The 19,397-nt window shown below is 41.9% G+C and overlaps 2 protein-coding genes across 3 annotated transcripts in view; one reads left to right on the top strand and one right to left on the bottom strand.

Moving 5' to 3' along the window:
* Window positions 1-1,424: 1,424 nt before the first annotated feature.
* LOC306926212 (homocysteine S-methyltransferase YbgG) lies at window positions 1,425-4,168 on the bottom strand (the record flags this gene model as incomplete). Its single annotated transcript, XM_079505476.1, has 5 exons — window positions 1,425-1,634; window positions 1,832-1,993; window positions 2,270-2,373; window positions 3,066-3,238; window positions 4,164-4,168. 5 exons carry the CDS (start codon window positions 4,166-4,168, stop codon window positions 1,425-1,427), a joined length of 654 nt encoding a protein of 217 aa, XP_079361602.1.
* Window positions 4,169-5,664: 1,496 nt separating this feature from the next.
* nme7 (NME/NM23 family member 7) overlaps window positions 5,665-19,397 on the top strand; it is a 28,745-nt gene continuing 15,012 nt past the window's right edge. The window contains exons 1-7 of one of the 2 annotated variants that reach the window (XM_079506192.1): window positions 5,665-5,941; window positions 8,008-8,109; window positions 9,129-9,295; window positions 10,350-10,460; window positions 13,079-13,129; window positions 13,398-13,605; window positions 13,843-13,948. In XM_079506192.1, coding sequence (XP_079362318.1) covers window positions 5,756-5,941; window positions 8,008-8,109; window positions 9,129-9,295; window positions 10,350-10,460; window positions 13,079-13,129; window positions 13,398-13,605; window positions 13,843-13,948 — 931 coding nt within the window. In that variant the 5' untranslated portion in view covers window positions 5,665-5,755. Of the gene's footprint in view, window positions 5,942-6,491; window positions 6,602-8,007; window positions 8,110-9,128; window positions 9,296-10,349; window positions 10,461-13,078; window positions 13,130-13,397; window positions 13,606-13,842; window positions 13,949-19,397 lie in introns of those variants that run through there. The other variant, XM_079506193.1, reaches the window with a different exon arrangement.

Raw genomic sequence — 19,397 nt, 5'->3', positions numbered from 1 at the left:
CTATATATTTTCCCCCTATGTACTGTGACCAACGGAAAAACCATGACACCCTGGGATTGATCTCTTTATAATATAATATTTAGAAGGCATAGGCAAGGTAAATGGGCAACAGAAACCCCCAAGCAAGGTGAGAGCATTAAAGCGGCATACCACAATGATGACAACACTGATTTGTAATTATTCTTGTTCTATCACTTATGATAGAGGTAAATGGCTTCCTAATAGTTGTTGTCGTAACTTGGCTATGTCAGCTGGACCAATGCAACAGCAGCCCCCTGTTGATGAAATAAGATCCTACTGAGTGAAAGAGAACAGACCTCAATTTTTGTATGGCTTATTTATACTTTAAAGAAGTGAGGGACGCTAATATATTAAAGTCTAACTCATGTTGCTATGATTAGGTGATGTAATGATGTAAATTGTAAAACAAACTGTCAAAACAAAGATTAAATTCTCTTTATTGTTAATGGGATTTAATGTTTGTTAGGGACAAAACAAACAACTTCACCTCACCTATCAATGCTGCACCTTGCTTCATCCATTCACTGCTTAGTTCTCCAATTGCTAATGTGTTCTGTGATGATGTCCATGACCTGTGTATGAAGACACAATGCATCATGCACACGCCAAGATAAACATCACATGCCAGTTACAATACCATTTCATGTTACCTTGATCTTTGATATCCTTTTTCAATTGCACACAAAAATGCTAAATGTGATGTTTGAAAATGGATAGATAAGATATGCATGATGTGGGGTGTAAATATTTTGTGCAAAATACAAAAATAATGATATATTGCAACTATACTTTCATGCCTCACATCTTTTTCAGTTAAATACATCAAGCTGGGATCTGGTATAGAGCAATTTCTGATCCAACCATTTGTATAGGAATTAAGTCAATGCTGTTCTGAATGAGGGCAGTCCAGAGTCTCCAGACTTGTAGTAGCCTGAAAGAGACCTATGCTTTTCTGGGCATAGAGGGGCGGCACAAACTAGCGCTGGAAAGATGCAGACTTCCTGTTGGTTCACCAACCTATGAGCCCTCCTCCGATCCCCTCCCCAGCAGAACGCAACAGAACAATGACGTCATCAAATTTGGAGCGACGCTCCTCTGCACTGTTTTTGGTTAGCGAAATAGAAGGTTCACTCCCACTCCTATGCCACTTTTCCTGATGGGCTTGCCCAGGCTTTTTTTCCCCCTTTGAAAACCAAACGCCTGCGGTCTCGAGGGTAGACTTGTAGGGTGGGTTTGATTGACTGATTGAAATTTGTATTAACAGCTTGTAGAGTAAGTACAGTTTGAGGAAAGCTCAGGTCAATACAAGGTCTGCTAAGAGGATTGAAATACCCAGAAAAGCACAATGGCTTGTTTACATTGGGCTGGGGGTTATATATAATGGTGACTTGACATCATCAGACTCACTTGCTCTGTGCATCCCACTCTTCTCCGCTGTTGGGGTAGACCACCCAGAAGAGCTCTGGACTGAGAACTGACTTTGCAGAGTCTAGAAGTGGCTTCACTAGAGTTGGTGAACAGCAGTTGACCCCCACTGCAATCAGCTGTTTTGACCTATTGGCAATCTGGACCGCCTCTGCAAAAAGGCTTCCATCTGATATACGAGTCCCATCCTAGAAAGGTTTGTCATATAAATAAATTAATTATTTCTACTGAAATAGTTTTTACTTAATGTTGCTTTATAATAAGAATCCAAAGATTTGTTTTAATGCCCTACATTTTATATATGGGAGCAATATTCACCCTCCCCTAAAGTGCCTTATATGTACTAGACTAAATATACTGTATGACTATATTAGACAGTGATTACCTTGCAAGAGAAGGAGAGCCAGGCTTTAGAATTAGGGAATTCTCTGAGCAGCTCCACCAATGCCTCTGCCTCTTTTATACTTGGAATTGTCTCCATAGCAATGAGGTCGGCTCCCGCCGCGACTAAACAGCTGACCTGCGGCCGATGCCAGGCTTTAAGCTCCTGGGGAACAGACGAACAGACGTTTGATAAAATAGATTATGACTACGAATGCTTCCTCCAAATGCATGAAATAGTACCCATGGCTATTCACCAGTACCACTAACCTACTGTAACCATAATGGCAGAGTTCTGATGAGCTGGCCTAATTCTGGTAAGTGTACTTGAAAATACACATTGTGGTAAACATTGTTCCGCTGAGGGCCATTCACGTGAGCCCTTCAACCTGCATTATGGATATAAATAAGAAAATGTATTTGAAATGGGACTGCCACTCACCTCAATGCTCATATCCTTTGCATAAACTCCTGTATACTCGGAGCCATCGTGCAAAAAAGCCCCGTATGCTCCAACAGAGCCTGCCACCATAGGATACCTTCGATCTTTTAGAATCAAAGTGAAAAGACACCTTATGTATCAGCTATTGATAGCATGTCAACATGTTAAACTATAACAATATGAATATACTGGATACAGGATAAAGGCATATTTCTATAGCAGTGGTTCCCAAACTTGTTCATGTCCAGGACCCCCAAATTGACACTAATTAGCCTGCGGACCCCCATTTGAAAATGATATGCCGGGGACCCCCATAAGAAGATTTTTACGTCTCTTGCAGTGATTCTCAACCAGTTTAATTTCAAGGACCCCCAGTTTGACATGCATAAGTCTATGGACCCCCATTTAATGGCATTTCTATCTCTGGGACCAATTTTTATTGTAAAATAAATGTTAATTTATAAAGGTCCATTTGGTTCCAAACTATCATTTAGCTGGGGACCCCCTCTAACTCCCTCAAGGGGGTCCCCGGACCCCACTTTGGGAACCACCGTTTATAGTGCCTTTATACAAAATGTATTACATTCACCTGGACTGCAAAGGTATCTATCTATGCAAGGAACCAAACTGCTCATCAGGAATAGGTTCAGTGTCTTGCTCAAGGACACGTCAACACGCACAGAGGAGGAGCCGGGGGTCAAACCAGGAACCTTCCAGTTCCCAAACGGCCGCTCTACCACTACCTCCTATGCAACAGTTGCAACTGCCGCCACAGTGGATGGTTAGCATTGGTTACCTGTTGGATGGTGGTCAGATACAAATGTTTTCACTGCATCTTTGGCCAGATGAACTCCAGACATCAGCAACTTGCTGGCTGAGTCTGAGGTCATGTCCATGTGCTTGATGAATCCCTCGATAGTTGCCTGGTATGTGTCCGTTGTGATGACATCAGCACCATGGAGGAGAAATCTACAGAAATATAATTCAAAATATGGAATGGTGGATAAAGCAGCTTTCATGTGTCAGTGAGGGTTCATTGCCATTTCAAATGTCTTAAATTTGGTTTGTGACTTGATTAACACGCATTAGTACTCTACTCAGGCAGGCCTACCTTAAATGAGCATCTCTTATAGCCTGTGGATTGGTGTGCAACACTCTGGCACTCCACAATGGGTCCCCCTGTGAGACACACACACACAAATAGATGGATATAGTTGTACTAAAATAATAGTATATTTTGTAAGTGATGATGCTCAATGGTCATAGCCTGGCATGGCCCATTTGCAATTGCATTTGTGTAGTTCCAGTCTACAATGGTCATATCAACAGGCGGGGTTGGTAAATGAGGCTTTAGCCTAATTTATACTTTGCCATACAAGCTCACACACTGAGCTTGCACATTGTGAGTTCGCAGATTGGCTATTTTCATGGCGGATTACTGGATGAAATAAACTGCAAGGAAGTCTGTCAGACAGATGTGGGATCTGGCTCTAGTTGCTGTGTATAATTGCTACAGTTAAAGCACATCAGAAACAGATGGTGAAATCATCCTCAATATTGAAGAGGCATTTAAAGTTGATCCACTAACTAAGGAATGCAAAATGATAATGATAGCAGTGCTTGTTTGTCTGTGTAAGTCTGTCAGTCCATTCACCAGAGGGTGCTAAAGCGCCTCAACTGCACACAGCTGTAAGGCAGTAGTAGTCACTGATGGCAGTGGTAACAGGTACGCTCGCCCCTTTTCCAACTCGCCCCCGCGAAAAGTGAAGAACGGTCGCCCCGGAATTTCGAAAAGTGTAGACGGCTCGCCCCAAGCCGTGGATAGCTCGCCCCCAAAGCGTGGATATCTCGCCCCACAGCGTGGATATCTCGCCCCAAAGCATGGATATCTCACCCCATGTTTATTTCATGTTTATTTTACCTTATTTCTCATATTGGAACATTTAGAACCAACATTTAGTTGTTGTTGGTCAAATGATGGATGGAAAATGAATGGCTCAACCCCCTCCATTGTTCTCGTATTCATGGCAGTAGTCGCATCGGGTGCAACGCGTGAATCTATTTTGCTTGGACGCAAAATAGATTCACGCACAGTCAAGACGGGCAGTGTCGGTAGGCCAATCAGAGGCAGGCGGTTACCTATGCTCGGACGCAAAATAGATTCATGCGGGCGCAACGCAACCGGTGAAACCGGAATTACGCTCAAAGTAAACAGGAAGTAAACGAGAGGGGAAAAATGACTTCGGACACAAACGGGATTAAAACACTTCTTTATTGAAAACGACGGACTAATACATTGCACAAGCACCCCATAGGCCCCTCTAACATTCGGGGCATCAGGGTAAGCGACTTATGTTATGGATTTGTACATGTTCGGAGCTAAGGGGGGCAGATGGTGCCGTTCTCCCCATCAGGGAAATTAACACAGACTCTCGTAAATTGAAAATGTCAGAATCGATCAAATACATCTACGAGAGTCTAAATCTTAGGCTAGTATTGCCCTAGCCTCGGAGACAACAGGCGTATTGTTTTTGCCCTGGCTGGTACTGTACCGATGCCCCTGGTGGAGGTGCTGCTGCTTGCAATGCAGACCAGTGCTAGATGTGATGTGAATAGAGTGGAATGGACAGCAATTGGTTCTTGTCTCTTTTAACCAAGTAAAGATGAGTCACTTCTTGGATAACACTTTGATGTGCCTGCCTGATACCTATAAAGTCAGGATATGGTGGTGCCACATTTGCTATCACTTTCATTATGTCATGCTGTGCCATATTGGTGACCTAGTATCGCATGTATGATGTTCGACGCCAGGTGACAGGTTGTCGTTTATTGTCGGACAGGACAAGAAAGACAGATATGTAGTTTAGTTTAGGAGTCTGATTCATACATTTCACACAAAGTCATTCCACCATTTTTAACCAAACGTTACATTTCACTTAATTCAATTCAAGTCAAGATCACATACGCATCGACCACTCACCACTACAGAGATTAAAATAGGGTGCATTTTGCATCCCAAAACGCAGTTTATAGTTAAGGGACGCAATAAAACAACGACCTGCATCCACGAGATGCACTACTGTACTGTTTTTTTAAATTCTAGTTTATTTTGCTAGCTTTAGTTATAATAATCATTTCTTCTTCTGTTTTCTACATGCATATAACCACATTATAACCATATAAAATGCAATGGGAGTTAAATGCTGCAATTTGTAAAAATGGCAAAATATGACTCCTAACGTTGTTGAAGTGGGACTCATAAAAAGTCCCTGGGACTCATCTAAAAGACCATCCCTGCATCCCAGGACTCATTACATTGAAAACCTATTTACATCACTGCCACTATAGCCATGGTTCGCATGGCAGTCTGTTTCAGGGCTACGACGTACGACCACTATTGGCCCGGAGTCACACAATTCGATAGGACGCCACCTTCGGCGTAACAATTTCAAAAGCTGTCAGTCATTCCCAAATTCCCAATACAAGATGACTTGCATACAAGATGACTTGCATTGCATAAAGACAAGTTACCTCCAGTTTGAGACCCTGCGCTTCAAGCTCTGTTGCAAGACCACCATCCAAGATAAGAGGAAGCCCCTTCCTGTCAAACGTTACATCCCCAACGAATGTCATTTTGACAAAGACCTACATCAAACTTTACTCAGAACAAAGGTATGGCAAGTTGTAAATGATTTAAGCGATTATGAAGTATGAACTGTCTGTTAATAATTATCATTCTTCCCCTTTGATGAGTTGAGTTCTGACTCGAGTTAACTGTTCAGCCCATAATGGAAATAGACAAGCACGTGACTATTGTTTGTATTGTGTGGCGGTTGCATTCTGGGTCTGCTGCGTTCAAGTCAATCCGTGTACTTTTGTACCAAAATAATTATTGTAAATTGGTTGAAAGCATCATAGGTTTAAGAGAGGTGATATTTTGAAATCCTAATTGTAATGTTTCACATTTACATATTAATGAAAAGTGTTTGTTATTAAAAAATATATTGCGCATGATGAACATCCCCATAGGCATAGCCCACACAAAGAAATTGTCCAAAGATTTGATCAAATTGTTGAATAAAACATATTTGCATTTGTCATAGAAAATAGCCTGTCATAGCCTATAGTTCTCTCTGTAGTGTACAGGCTTTGCATTTAGTTAACTGTAGAAACTGGTTACAATATTACCAAATTCTATGTGGAATAAACGATCTCCCCTTAACGGCGTTTAAGTTAACGCACCATCGTTGCTATGGTGACAGGTTAGCTGTAGTAGCAGCAATAGCAAAACACAGGTGCCATCAAGTTATCGAGTACTATTTTCCATAAATGGTAAGTTTGTTTGAAGATTACTTCAAGCATTCCTTTCAGTGCACATGTTATATTATTGTTGTTTAACCGTTACAATGTAACGCTTGCAGAGGCTTCTTCTGAAACCTCTGGAACATACGTCTGCTAATAATAGAGCTAACCTTAGCCCAGCTAGGCGCTAGCTAATCATTCCTTGACATTTTATTTTTAATATTTATATTTATCAGCATATAGGCTACTATTAGTATTAACATTGTTCTGTTAGAAATTATGAGCTACAGAGCTAGACATTAGGGAGCTGAACAGAATTTGTGAATGATGAGGCTTCCCTGGACAGTTTTCAACTTTCATCTAAAAAGGGTTGACATCTTGCTAGCTCTGGTCCATAGCCTTCATGCTTTGATTCTGCCCTGCATTAAGGGCATAATCAAAGCATTAGGGCTATGGATCAGAGCTAACATCTTGCATTTTTTTGAGAATCCACTTAGGGGTGCAACAGTTAATCAAGCTAATAAATATAATTACAAAAAAAGAATAGAAAGTTAATAAAATAATTGATTAACAATAGATCCATATTTTGGGCATTTCATTATCAGTGAAAAGTTTAAATTAAAAATATATATATCATATCATATATCAGTCATATTTGGCGGACATTTGACCTAATTTCTCCTTTCAATGGCAAATATGAGTAGAGTAGAATCAAGTCAACATTCACAGAAGTGCAATGTTGAGGTATTTTTTACTTCTACAGTTTTTACAATTTTCTATACTTATACTACTATATCTCAGAGGAAAACATTGTACTTTTTACTCCACTATACACAACTTTAGTTACTTAACACACTAATGGCTTCAGCCGTATATATATATATATATATATATATATATATATTTCGGCCATTTGAAAATAGCCGATCTACAAGTTCGATGCGACAGATTGTGAGCATTGTGTTTAAAAAAAAAATTGTATAGATTTCGAACTTGTGAAATGCACTTTAACTTTTTGAACTTTTAAGTATATTTTGATGCCAATCATTTTGTACATTTTGAATACAGCACATCTACTTGTAACATAACAAAGTGGCGGCTGTGGCTCAGGAGGTAGAGCAGGTCGTCCAATGATCCCTGGGTCGGCGGTTCGAATCCCGGCTACTCCTGTCCACATGTCGAAGTGTCCTTGGGCAAGACACTGAACCCTACATTTCCTCCAATGAGTCGGTTGGTGTGAGCTTGCCACCATTGGTGTGTGAATGTGGGAAGTGAGGACGCTGGCGTCGACTGTTCGCCGCTTCACCTCCCAATGTATGAATGAACCATTGTAAAGCGCTTTGAGCACTTGGAAAAGCGCTATAAAAATGCAATTCATTATATTGCAGTATTGATAACATGTGAGTACTTCTTCTATCACTGAATATTTCTCACAGGCGGAACGCTATGCTTTTCTTGCTGAGTGGTTTGACCCCAGTGCATCTCTCTTGCGTCGTTACCAACTTCTGTACTACCCCAAAGATTGCTCAGTGGAAATGGTAAGGATTTTGAAACCCTATAAAGCTAATATGATGTGTGGCTGATTAGAATGACCAGGCAAAGTTCTCGGGACATCACATTCCATCCCAAGTGGTCAGTTATATTAAGGTGTGGAACATTGAACCAATAGTCGAGTCTTGTTTATTTGCATAGCCCTTAATCACAATTAAAGTGTCAAAGGGCTTTACAGGCTTACATTTTACAAAGGAAACAAAACAATACCCTCTGTCCTTTAAGTGGCCTAACACACAAAAGCAGTTTTTGAGGCGAAAATCTGCCATTGAGCGTTTGTGGCCAACATTCGCCTGTAGTTGTTAGTGGTCGTTGGCCGCTACCAATGGCCGATCACCTGATTGTGAATGTTCAATCAGTGGCAGACGCCGTCAGTAAGGGAAATCTCTCTTTTTCTCTGTTCAACCTGAGCAAATCAAAGCTGCATGAAAAAAGAAACAAAAGTGAGCAGCAAGCCAGTGACAGATAAAAACACTATACAGAAAATGCTTAGTTAGTTTTTGTCTTCCCTATAGTGGTGCGTTGATAATCCCCTCCCAAGCATAAAACTGATAGGATTGAATGATGACATTAAAGCACCAGCCAATCTGCAATTCAATTGTGGATAAACTCATACAGCAGCCTTAGCCTACTTAGTATCAGCGACAGGTTTTAATTGAATCGTTATTACGCTCAGCTGTAATGTTAGTTCTGACGCAACTCATACATAACTGTATAGTCTACTCTACGGCACGGCTTTGCATACGTCCTGATCTGTTTACCAGCATAATAAGGGTCACACCTTAAGTGTGCAAATAGGTAATTTTATTTTCCATTGTAAAATCAACAACAATAAATATGAGAGTGAGTATGTATTTCAAAATTGCAGGTATTTGCCACTATAGCTGATAAATGGATGGAATTAAATATTTCACTTTGTTTTGAGCTTTCAGTCTTATCAGACTTCCAGCTCTTCAGGTTAGCTTCTAATGTAGTCTTACTAGGGATGTGCCTGTTTGATTCACAGTTCGACGTGAAAAACCAGCGGATCTTTTTGAAAAGGACCAAATATGATGACCTACGCCAGGAGGATCTGTTTGTTGGGAATCGGGTGAATGTGTTCTCACGGCAGCTCAGTCTGATTGGATATGGAGACCAATATACAACAAACAAATTTGGCAGCAAAAAAGAAAGGTATGATTCTGTTGGTTGTGTCCACATACACTGTGAAATCCTTAGTGTTATTTAACTCTGTGTGTGCAAATGTAACCAAAATGCATCTGATAATTGTAATCCTTTCAAATTACATGCCCTATATTTAACAGTGACAAATCCAATCCCCATTCTGACATTATTTGGTTGATTTAAAAAAAAAACATCAGTGTTATAATTCCTGCTGCATATAGGTTCAAATAATTGCGTTCTAATTTAGTCTCATCTCCATTTATACTGTTCTATGTGTCCCTGTAAATTACCCCATTGAGTAAACTTTGTTGTTATAACTTGGGGTAACGTCGCTTCAGTTAATATAATTTGAAAACTCATTTTGGTTTTCATTTCAGAGATTATACAAATGGTAATGATCTGAGGATTGTCTGGTAATCATGTAATATTTGTCAACTAAAATTTAGCAATACGAGAAAGAAAGATAAGACCTTTATTGATCCCACAAGGGAAATTCAGTCACCAAAGGCAGTGATCAATTGAAGCGGAGAAGAAAAAGTGCAGTATAATCTAATAATAATCTTAATAATATAACAAACTATGATTTATTAATCATTTAATATATAATAAAGATATGATAAAGTTTGAGTATAATAGGTATGGTTAATAATGGTTGTTTTCCATCATCACCTCAATATCCCAGGTTTATCACCCGGTAGATCAAAAAGACGTTGTTGTACACTCTTCTTAAAGTTACAAAATGTTACTGTGTACATCAGGGGTGGGCATGTACAAATTTGGTTCCAAAGTAACTCAGGATTTTACAGTGTAGTTTAACGTGTAGTTTACACTCGCTGGCTAGCTGTCTGTTAATCCCCGGAGCCAGTAATTTGTTGTCTGATCACTGATGATGTAGCTCCACAGGCCTCTGCCGTGAATAACAAGCACCTCTGTCTGTCTGCAGCCTGCTTACACTCAGCCATGACAATCCCTTCACAGTGTCACAGGTTTTCGTCAGTCTTAGTTTCCTTTTTCTTCCGTTGTGTATGTTCTCATCTCCTCTGCCTATAATTTCTCACCCCAGAACTCTCGCTATGCTCAAACCGGATGCAGTTGCCAAGATGGGAAACATCCTTGAGATGATATATGCCGCGAACTTGATCGTGACCAAAGCCAAAATGGTCAGGCTGACTGGGTAAGCCTGGTTGGGGTGCGTGTGTGCGTCCATGCATGTTTGTATTTGAGTCCCTCCCTGGCCAGCAATTCCCTGTAACTGTCATTAACAGACATAATGAATATATCAGACTGAATTGTATGTCCAGAAGAGGGAGGTATTTCAAGGCTTCCCGGTGCCGGAGCTCTCCCATTTGCAGGCAGACAGTGCAGCTTCCTCATGTCCGGAACATATGGCATGCCAATGGGCAGAAGGCACTGGAATTTCACTAATTACCTACATTTGGTCTTCAAGCAGAAGAGGAAATGTAGGAACAAGAGCATCCTGCCATGAAATTATATTATATCCATTCCTGTTAAAGCTGGACCCCTTACACCCATGGGTCTGTACTTGGTCCTGTCCTTTTTTCACCCTATGCTATTTTAGGCAAAGAGATGGGTATAGGCCCTATATTAGTGTAATTAGTGTTTGTGCAATTTCCATCGTTTTGTTATTTCCATAAAAAAGAAAGGGACAAAGTAGAAGGGGCCAGGGGGAAGAGGGAGATCAATCAATAAGAAACAAACAAATGATTTAGACATACGGTAGTATCTGAGGTGAGACATAAGGCCCTCATACACACACACAGACACAGGCACATTTCATTGTCATGTTTCTGTAGCACAGATGCCCATCGTACTACCACTTTTCTTGACAATGAAGATAAATGTTGGAGCAAAATGTAAACAAGCAGATCCGATTACCAGTATAATTGAGTTTTTACGTTTCTTCCGGTGGCATCGGGGGCAGACGAATCGATACAGCTTTCTTCTTTGTGGGCCATCACATCAATTATACATGGGATGTGGATTTGCCACAGGGAAGATTATTTTATAGCAAACAACGATGATAACATAAAAAGATGATGTGTCCTCTGTCCTGTCCTGGTCAGATGTTGATGTAGCGGCTAGTGTCATTGCTATTCTGTTGCAGATAGGAGACTTGGGTACAAGCACACCTTTCAGTGTATTTATTTCATGCCAAATACTCATGTGACCAGAGGTGCAATGCCAGCACAGGTTAAAGGAGAAAAGGGCTGCAGTGTAAGGTCTTTACACACCGGGAGCGCGGCGAATAAACAATCCGAAAATGCATCTGTGTAAATTTCATATAGTATTCATATAGTTACACAAAAATATATATTATATGAATTCACACACACACACACACACACACACACACACACACACACAAACAACACTCCCAGGGCTGTTTGTGTGTGGATGTGGTTGTTCCCTGTGCACGTTGGTCATTAACATTAGAGGAACAACAGAGGTCGGGCACATCCGCATACCATTTAAGGGCAGGTGCTGCACTTCAAATGACAAATCATACACTGTAGCTCCCTTTTGCAGACTTTATTTTGATACCAGTACCTGAGTGAGCTGAGCAACTGTGAAGACGGTTTCTCTGCCTTTGGACATGAAAACAAATCACCTCATGAGAGCAAGGCTGCATAATGCATGGTCAATTTCCTGTCCACCACCAGTCCCTGGAGGGAATACCTTCAGGGACCAGACATTCATGGCATTTATGGAAAAGGCACAGATACGTTTCTGTCGTGGATGCTTTGCCTTGCCGTGTCTTCCAAGCACCCTCGCTCCCTTTTGCAGAGACAGACTACTGGCTTGACAGGTGTAATCCATTATGAGAAATTCTGCTGATTGGTGACGCCTGGACACATTTTCGTTGTGGTTCAGATGTGCATAGGATCAATCAGTTGATGATAACATGGTTTTGAAGGCAACTCCTTTAAACATAATTACAAATCGGAATCATTCTAAAGATGTAATAGATTGCGAACTGCCTGAGGCAGGATAAGTACACACACACACACAGATGCACAAAGACAACTGTTCCCCATACCACAATGTACATTCATGTTCTTGTAGGGGCATCCGAGTGGTACAGGGTGGAAGTTCTGCCCACCACTGTGGAGACTGGACTTAGAATCACACTTTGGCCATGTTCACAGGGAAGCCGGGCAGGGAGGGTGATCATTGTCGCTGCACTAGGCACTCCTATTGATCATATTCACACGCCGGCCATTAAGTTAATAAAGTCCAACATGGCTGCCGTGTGAATATGGTCCATGGGTTGGTGGGGGCGCCTGCAAGGAATTGTGTGTTCTTTTCCATGCCTGAAAAGAAGTGACTGGTGAATGGTGATGTCACTTATCGTAGTAGATTCCTGGTTGTCTGACACCGTCTCCAAGGCCATCCAGAAGGGGTCAGCACTGACGGGGACATATTTCATGGGGAAAAACATGGGAATTGGCATACGGACTAAATTGGGAGAAAATATAAACAACATTAAAAATGAAATGTTCCTGTAGAAGGTTACATAGACTAGTGAAGTTACAAATGAACAAAGTTACAATGTATACCAGGTAATTAGTATCTTTTGTTCACCTTTCTAGCAATTCGCACCTGCCAAAAATGTCAAGTATAACTAGTGAATACCAATGACCATGGCTTGTTGATACTAACGAGGATCTATGCATCCCTCCCACAGTTGTGGGGCTATTCCTTAGAGTTAACATTGAATATCTGATCTGTCTTGGACACTCATTAACCCCAAGTTTATGGTTTCCCTTACAGGGGGCAAGCAGCAGACTTTTATATGGAACACCAGTCAAAGCCTTTCTTCAAGTGAGTTCCTGTGTGAATGATTTACCAGGCAGGAGCTGGTGGGAGCTAGCAGAGGAGGTTTCATCATTAGCGTAACCTCTGATAGTCCTCCCAGTGACATTGCCCTGACGTTTGACCAGATGTGACATAGTAGCTGAAACAGTGTGTGCATGTGTGCGTGCGTGCGTGCGTGCGTGCGTGCGTGCGTGCGTGCGTGCGTGCGTGCGTGTGTGTCTGTGAGAGTTGCATCTGAATAAAATTGTTATTCACTGGGTGACGAATTTTGCAGTAACCTGGTGCAGCATGTGTCCTCGGGCCCGGTGGTTGCCATGGAACTCATGGGCGAGGAGGCCATATCAGTCTGGAGGAGGCTGCTGGGACCAACCGAATCGTCTACCGCGCGGGGGGAAGCTCAGGAGAGCATCCGTGCTCAGTTCGGAGCAGATGGTGTCCAAAACGCGGCACACGGCTCTGACTCGGTCACTGCAGCAGCAAGAGTGAGACATGCTAGCATGTTATATTAATGCCTGATTTATACTCAGACACGCATCATGTCATGCACCGGAAATAGCATATGCAGATTTCCTTGTTTCGGTGCATGACATTTGGCATGGTATAAATCACTTTTAGAATGTTTTCGACACATGCCCTCCTTCTGCACAGCTCACATTTACAAAGATGTATATAATATGCATTCACTGTTATTGTTTTTTTTTTGTTTCTTTTTTTTTTAGGAACTTGAGTTTTTCTTTCCATCCACTACGGGTCACGGCCTCTCAAATACAGCCAACTTTACAGACTGCACGTGCTGCATCATTAAACCACACGCCATATCAGAAGGTACCGTATGGAACATATTCTTAGTCGTCTCTTCAAAACGTATTGATGTTACATCTTCTCACAACACCAGCCCATGATCAATTTGGACAAGAGCTGGGTGATATGGACAAAATCAATTATCAACACGATAATGTCATATTGTGATGATATAACTTTTTCAAAAATATTCAAAACTAGCTAAAATAGCAGATCTACAAACATGTGATGTACTCTGTGACGTGATGCGAGCTTGTAGATGGGTTATTTTCACTATGAAAAAATTATAAAATAGGTCTCAAATTATTTAAAGCCATAAAGAGACAACATGTATGTCATATCACAATATAAAGATAACCCAAATCCCAGACGATATCTAGTCTCATTTCACGATATTTATATAATATTGGTGTATTGCCCAGCCATTCCAGCACCACACACGTTGGTTAATTACTCCAATACATGCATATGTACAAGTCCCACAAGCCAGATAGTTGTTGTATAAGAACGTCTGCTCAGCCGTAGCTCTTACATAACACCCAGCACCCCCTTCTTCTCGATGCCTGTTAATGAGTTTGCGTCACACAAAGCCACTGCATTGTAAACCAACCTTGCTTTTGGATTTTTCCAAATCCCTGCTCTGATCCCCGTGCACGGTGTGCATGCCATCCGGGCTCTGACCTGTGAAATGTTCGGTTATCCGGACAAAGCTGGAGGAGACTCTCCAAAGTGGTGACTGTGTGGAGGGACCCAGTTAATTCCAGCAGCTCTGACTCGACAGAGCTCCCCTAAAGTTGTCATGGATTCTATGTAGAGAATCCCCTTCATTGTCTCCACCAGGCCGAAGGCATGGGGAGAGAGTATGTTTTGCACTCCGTCCGTGTGTCCGTCCGTCCGTCCGTCCGTGTGTCCGTCCGTCCGTCCGTCCGTGTGTCCGTCCGTGTGTCCGTCTGTGAACAGCTAATCTCTGGCACCGTTGGCTTGATCGCAGCCATACTCTGCACACACACTCCCTGAATGCCAGAGCTGAACCTCTGCCCCAAAGTTTTCACATTGGCCTGTTATAGCGCCACCAGGAGGCCGCTTTGTGCAAAACAAATTTTGACAGTTTTGACAGTACACCTACAGATTTTGTCCAAACATTATGCAAATTTGTACACAGTCTCTCTAGAGCCATTCAACGAAACGGGTCTTTCAGATTTTTCAGACTCCATCCTGATTGGCTAAGATTGGCTTCCAAAGGAGTGCTCCGTTTCAAACAAAATGCTGCAAATCATGAACACATGGTGTGATTTCCGTGAAATTTTGCACGCACATTCCCACTAGGTCGAGGAAGAAATACCACTTGAATATTTTCAACTCAGCCTCATGGTGGCGCTATAACTGGCCGATTTGTGTTTTACCTATAACTGCACCGATCTGTGTAAAACCATGTATGCACACTCCCTAGAGGCCAAGGAAAAACCTTTGCCTGGAATTTTTCACATCTGCTCTTTATAGCGCCACCAGGAGGCCGACATATGTAAAACACATTTTCTAATATTACTCCTTCAGATTTTATCCAAATTTCACGCAAATCGGTACACATGCTCTCCATAGTCATGTGATCATGTGATTTGTTTGATTTCTCATAATTATCCATCCTGATTGCCTACGATTGGCTTCTAAAGTTTTCAGGAGTACCACACACACACACAAACATGTTTATATTACTCCTAAACATTTTGCCAAACATCACACACAATCCTATCCTCCTGGTGGAGACCTGTGCCCAGAAGGGCACTTTTTCTAGTTTCATCTGGTGTTTTTGTGGTTCATTTGTTTCTGGATGGGTCTCCTCTACATAGTAGGTTTTGGGTGACACTGGTGCGTGTCTTCGTCAGGCTTGTGGCTGCTGTGGTGTGTTCGCCTGTGGAAAAGGCATCCGATCTGCACTTTGTTTACTTTTGAGTCTCCATGGATGTGTCTGTTTTTCATGCACACACACACACACCGGCACGGTATTGTGCAACTGTCTCACTTTCTCATAGCAACAACTCACTGCCAAGATAAATTCTAGAGCAGATTGGGAACTGAGATGACATTCGGTTTGTGTGTGTGCGTGCGTGCGTGCGTGCTCGTGCACATTGTGAATTCAGCAATATCTGTTAACAGCCAACAGGTTGTAAGCAGCTATGAGGAATAGGGATGGAGCCAAGCCCCCAGGAACGGCTGGCCAACGTTGAAGCCACCGAGTCAAAGCTGGATCTGCAGGCGGGCATTTAGCAAGAGGAAACCCTGTGCAGCTGGGGTTTAAGATTAAGCGCTCGTTTGCACTTCTGCATTTGACCACCAACTATTGGTTGTCAAATGCGGAAGTAGAGCGTTCTTCCGGTTGCTTCAAACGCCACTGAGGGGGGGGGGGGGGGGGGCTGTCGCTCCTGGTCCGCTCTCTATCCTTTATAACTCTGTGGATGGAGCTCGTTAATTTGTTATTGATAATGAGCAGTTGAGCACCATATTGAGCCGGATTATCGAGCCAGGCTTTTATCGATATCACTATTGAGCTTTTTCTATTATTTTGAAGGAAGACGTGAGGCGACAGTTGCCAGTTGTGAGTGACACAACCAACTGTGAGTTTGTGGCTGACCATCATCATCATAGGCATCCATCCGTCAGTGGACAGATGGATTTCGCCTGAGTGGTCAGGTTTTCTTGCAGCGGCGGCTGAAGAGCCCCACTCTGGAGTGGCAGTCTCTATATATAACTAATACAAAAGCTTATTGATATCTCAATACATTTGTTATTGACTTTGTTCGGGTATCGCGTGAGTTCCATCCCTAATGAGGAAGTCAATAGTCATTAGAGATCCTAGGAGACATCCATCCTGCTAATGGTAGTTATGAGATTATGGTTTACTAATGTCATCCAATTGTTTCAGTGTAATCTAATAGTTGCAGGTCCATTAGTAAAGCTATCCAAAGTATGGACATGCTCTATTTTCATCAGTGAGTCATTTCCAGTAACAACTTAACCAAATCAACCCTAGCGTCCTCATTCTGGGACACTCAATCTGGGAAGATAGCCGCTCACCAGCTCACAACAACACGTGAGCTTGAGCTATTTTGGCAGATACTCCTACTACTATATATATAAGTAGTAGGAGTATCGACCCTTAGGGAACCCAGGTCGAAAAGATATGGTTAACTAGTAACTACTATCAAGGCATAGAGCAATGCCATCACAATCTAAGTAAATGTGTTCTTTTTATCATAAAGTGCTAGCAGGACCGATAAAAAAACATTTAAGTACACTACAGTATAAGTGGCCAATTCATAAAGCCAATTCTATGTTGGCTTTATGAACTATCTGATACAGATACAAATGCAGTGAATGGTCTATCTATGGAATAAACTACAGGAGTGACTAATAATTAATTATTTATTATTTCATGCTAATAAGCCACTCTGATACAGAGTTATATTTTATAGGTATTATCCACCAGTAAGACGCCCTGAGGTCGCGTGCACGCATCCGCCTGGGTGACGGCAGACTGCTGGGCGAGCGCTGGCGCTTTGGCATGGGGGGGTCAGATCAACATGGAATGAATTCTGTACTGGAGCTGGAGCGTGTCTTGGAGTGTACAGGGTTTGATGAGGTCATATCAACATATGGAATGTCAGAACAGGTCAGCTCCATATATGGAGATCTAAGGGTCTGATAACTTTGGGGCGGGCCCGTTTGAATGGACAGGTAGCCTATAAGTCAAACGGGAGACATCGAAGAGGAAGGACGGGTGGGATAGGATCAACATCTGGAATGTCGGAACAGTTGCTTGCTGTGCGAGCGCTGGCGCTTTGGCATGGGGCGTCAGATCAACATATGGAATGAATTCTGTACTGCCCATATATGGAGTGTGTCTTGAGTGTACAGGGTTTGATGAGGTCCGATCAACATATGGAATGTCAGAACAGGTCAGCTCCATATATGGAGATCTAAGGGTGGCAGCGGGGGCAGTGTCTTGAGTGTACAGGGTTTAATTTAATAAATAAATACATTTTTAATTAAATTTTCGGGCAGTCTTAAAACGTATTAAAAACGCGAATTAAACAATGAAAACGTAACGCATGTAACTCGTTATTGGGAGGGAAGCTTTTCTACATCAATTGACTTGTGTAACTCGTGAATGGGGGGGGGGGGGAGTGTTAATTCAATTTATAGGCATTTACTTCTGAGTTCTGACAAGGCTCTCCTCTCAAGATATGGACTTGATTAGCCATTATTTTGTCATCATATGATGGACCCTTACTTCCCTTATCCTTAATCTGTTTACAAAGGTAACAGTGTAGCACCTTTTACAGCACTTATTATTGAATGGGGTTACAGGAAAGATGTCAGTTATTTCTTAATTACTTCCGTCACTGGTGTCAGTGTCTCATTGAAATTGAAAGTACTCTAAGTGAAGATGTCTCGTTTAATGTTAGTTCTAATTAGTACTTCATTTCACTGTCATCTGTCAAGACACATTTGGTCTGAGTCATCAGTACACCAGTCTGAAAGGCCCAGTTAATTAACAAACACAAACTGTGTCCATCAATTGGGATGAAGGGCGTTGTAGAGAAAATATCGCTTTGATTTGCCCCTAGCGTTAATTGTGTCTCTAGCCGCGGCCATCCTGAATGCATAGCCGATCACAGGAGGAGTCATGACTGAAATTGCACCCAGTCATGACTGGAATAGAGAAACATCTGTTGCCAGGCACCCAGAGCCGCATCGCCTAGCAACAGTACCAGCTGCTTTTGGGAGCTGTGGCGACTGTTCCACGTCCTAGCGGGCAGATGGGTGCAGCCTTGGGGGGAAGGTCACAGAGGACATGCGGTAACTCGGGAGTCGGGACTAACCCAGACATAGGTAGTACATTGTTACAATGACAGATTAGTCAGGTATGAGAGATTTAAGTGTCATGCCACCTTGTGGCCCATCCCTCATTGGATTATATGACACCTTTTCACACAAGTTACAATAAACCGTTATACACTTAGTTCTTTACTGATCACATACAACATAAATACAAATACAACAAATCAAAACAAAACACAGTAACTAGCATACATATCCCTTACTGGCGGTACATGGCCTTTTTCCTCAGGTCCCAGGCTTTCTCTAGATAATTTGCCAATTTAAATACGTCTTTTTCAAATAAATGGTTAATAAGTTATGCATCATTCATATCCATCATATTAACGCTTCTCTAACCACACCTTAAAAAGGACAATACAACACAAAATGGTACTCATTCTCTATTTCATTGAGATCACACATTTGGCAGATTCGATCTTCTTCATCTAGCCCAACATAACGACCTGTTTCAAATATAAAGTGGCAATATACCTCCTCTAATCTGGGCACAAAGTGATCTTTTTTTCTTTGGCAGATTAAATAAAACATAGTTTTCAGTATAATAGTCATGTTTGATTTCCCTATATCTACGTCA

This window comes from Electrona antarctica (genome assembly GCF_951216825.1).
Source record: "Electrona antarctica genome assembly, chromosome: 7".
Classification (NCBI taxonomy): domain Eukaryota; kingdom Metazoa; phylum Chordata; class Actinopteri; order Myctophiformes; family Myctophidae; genus Electrona; species Electrona antarctica.
Note: the sequence above shows the minus strand (reverse complement) of the source record. Positions and strands in the feature narration are given on the sequence as shown.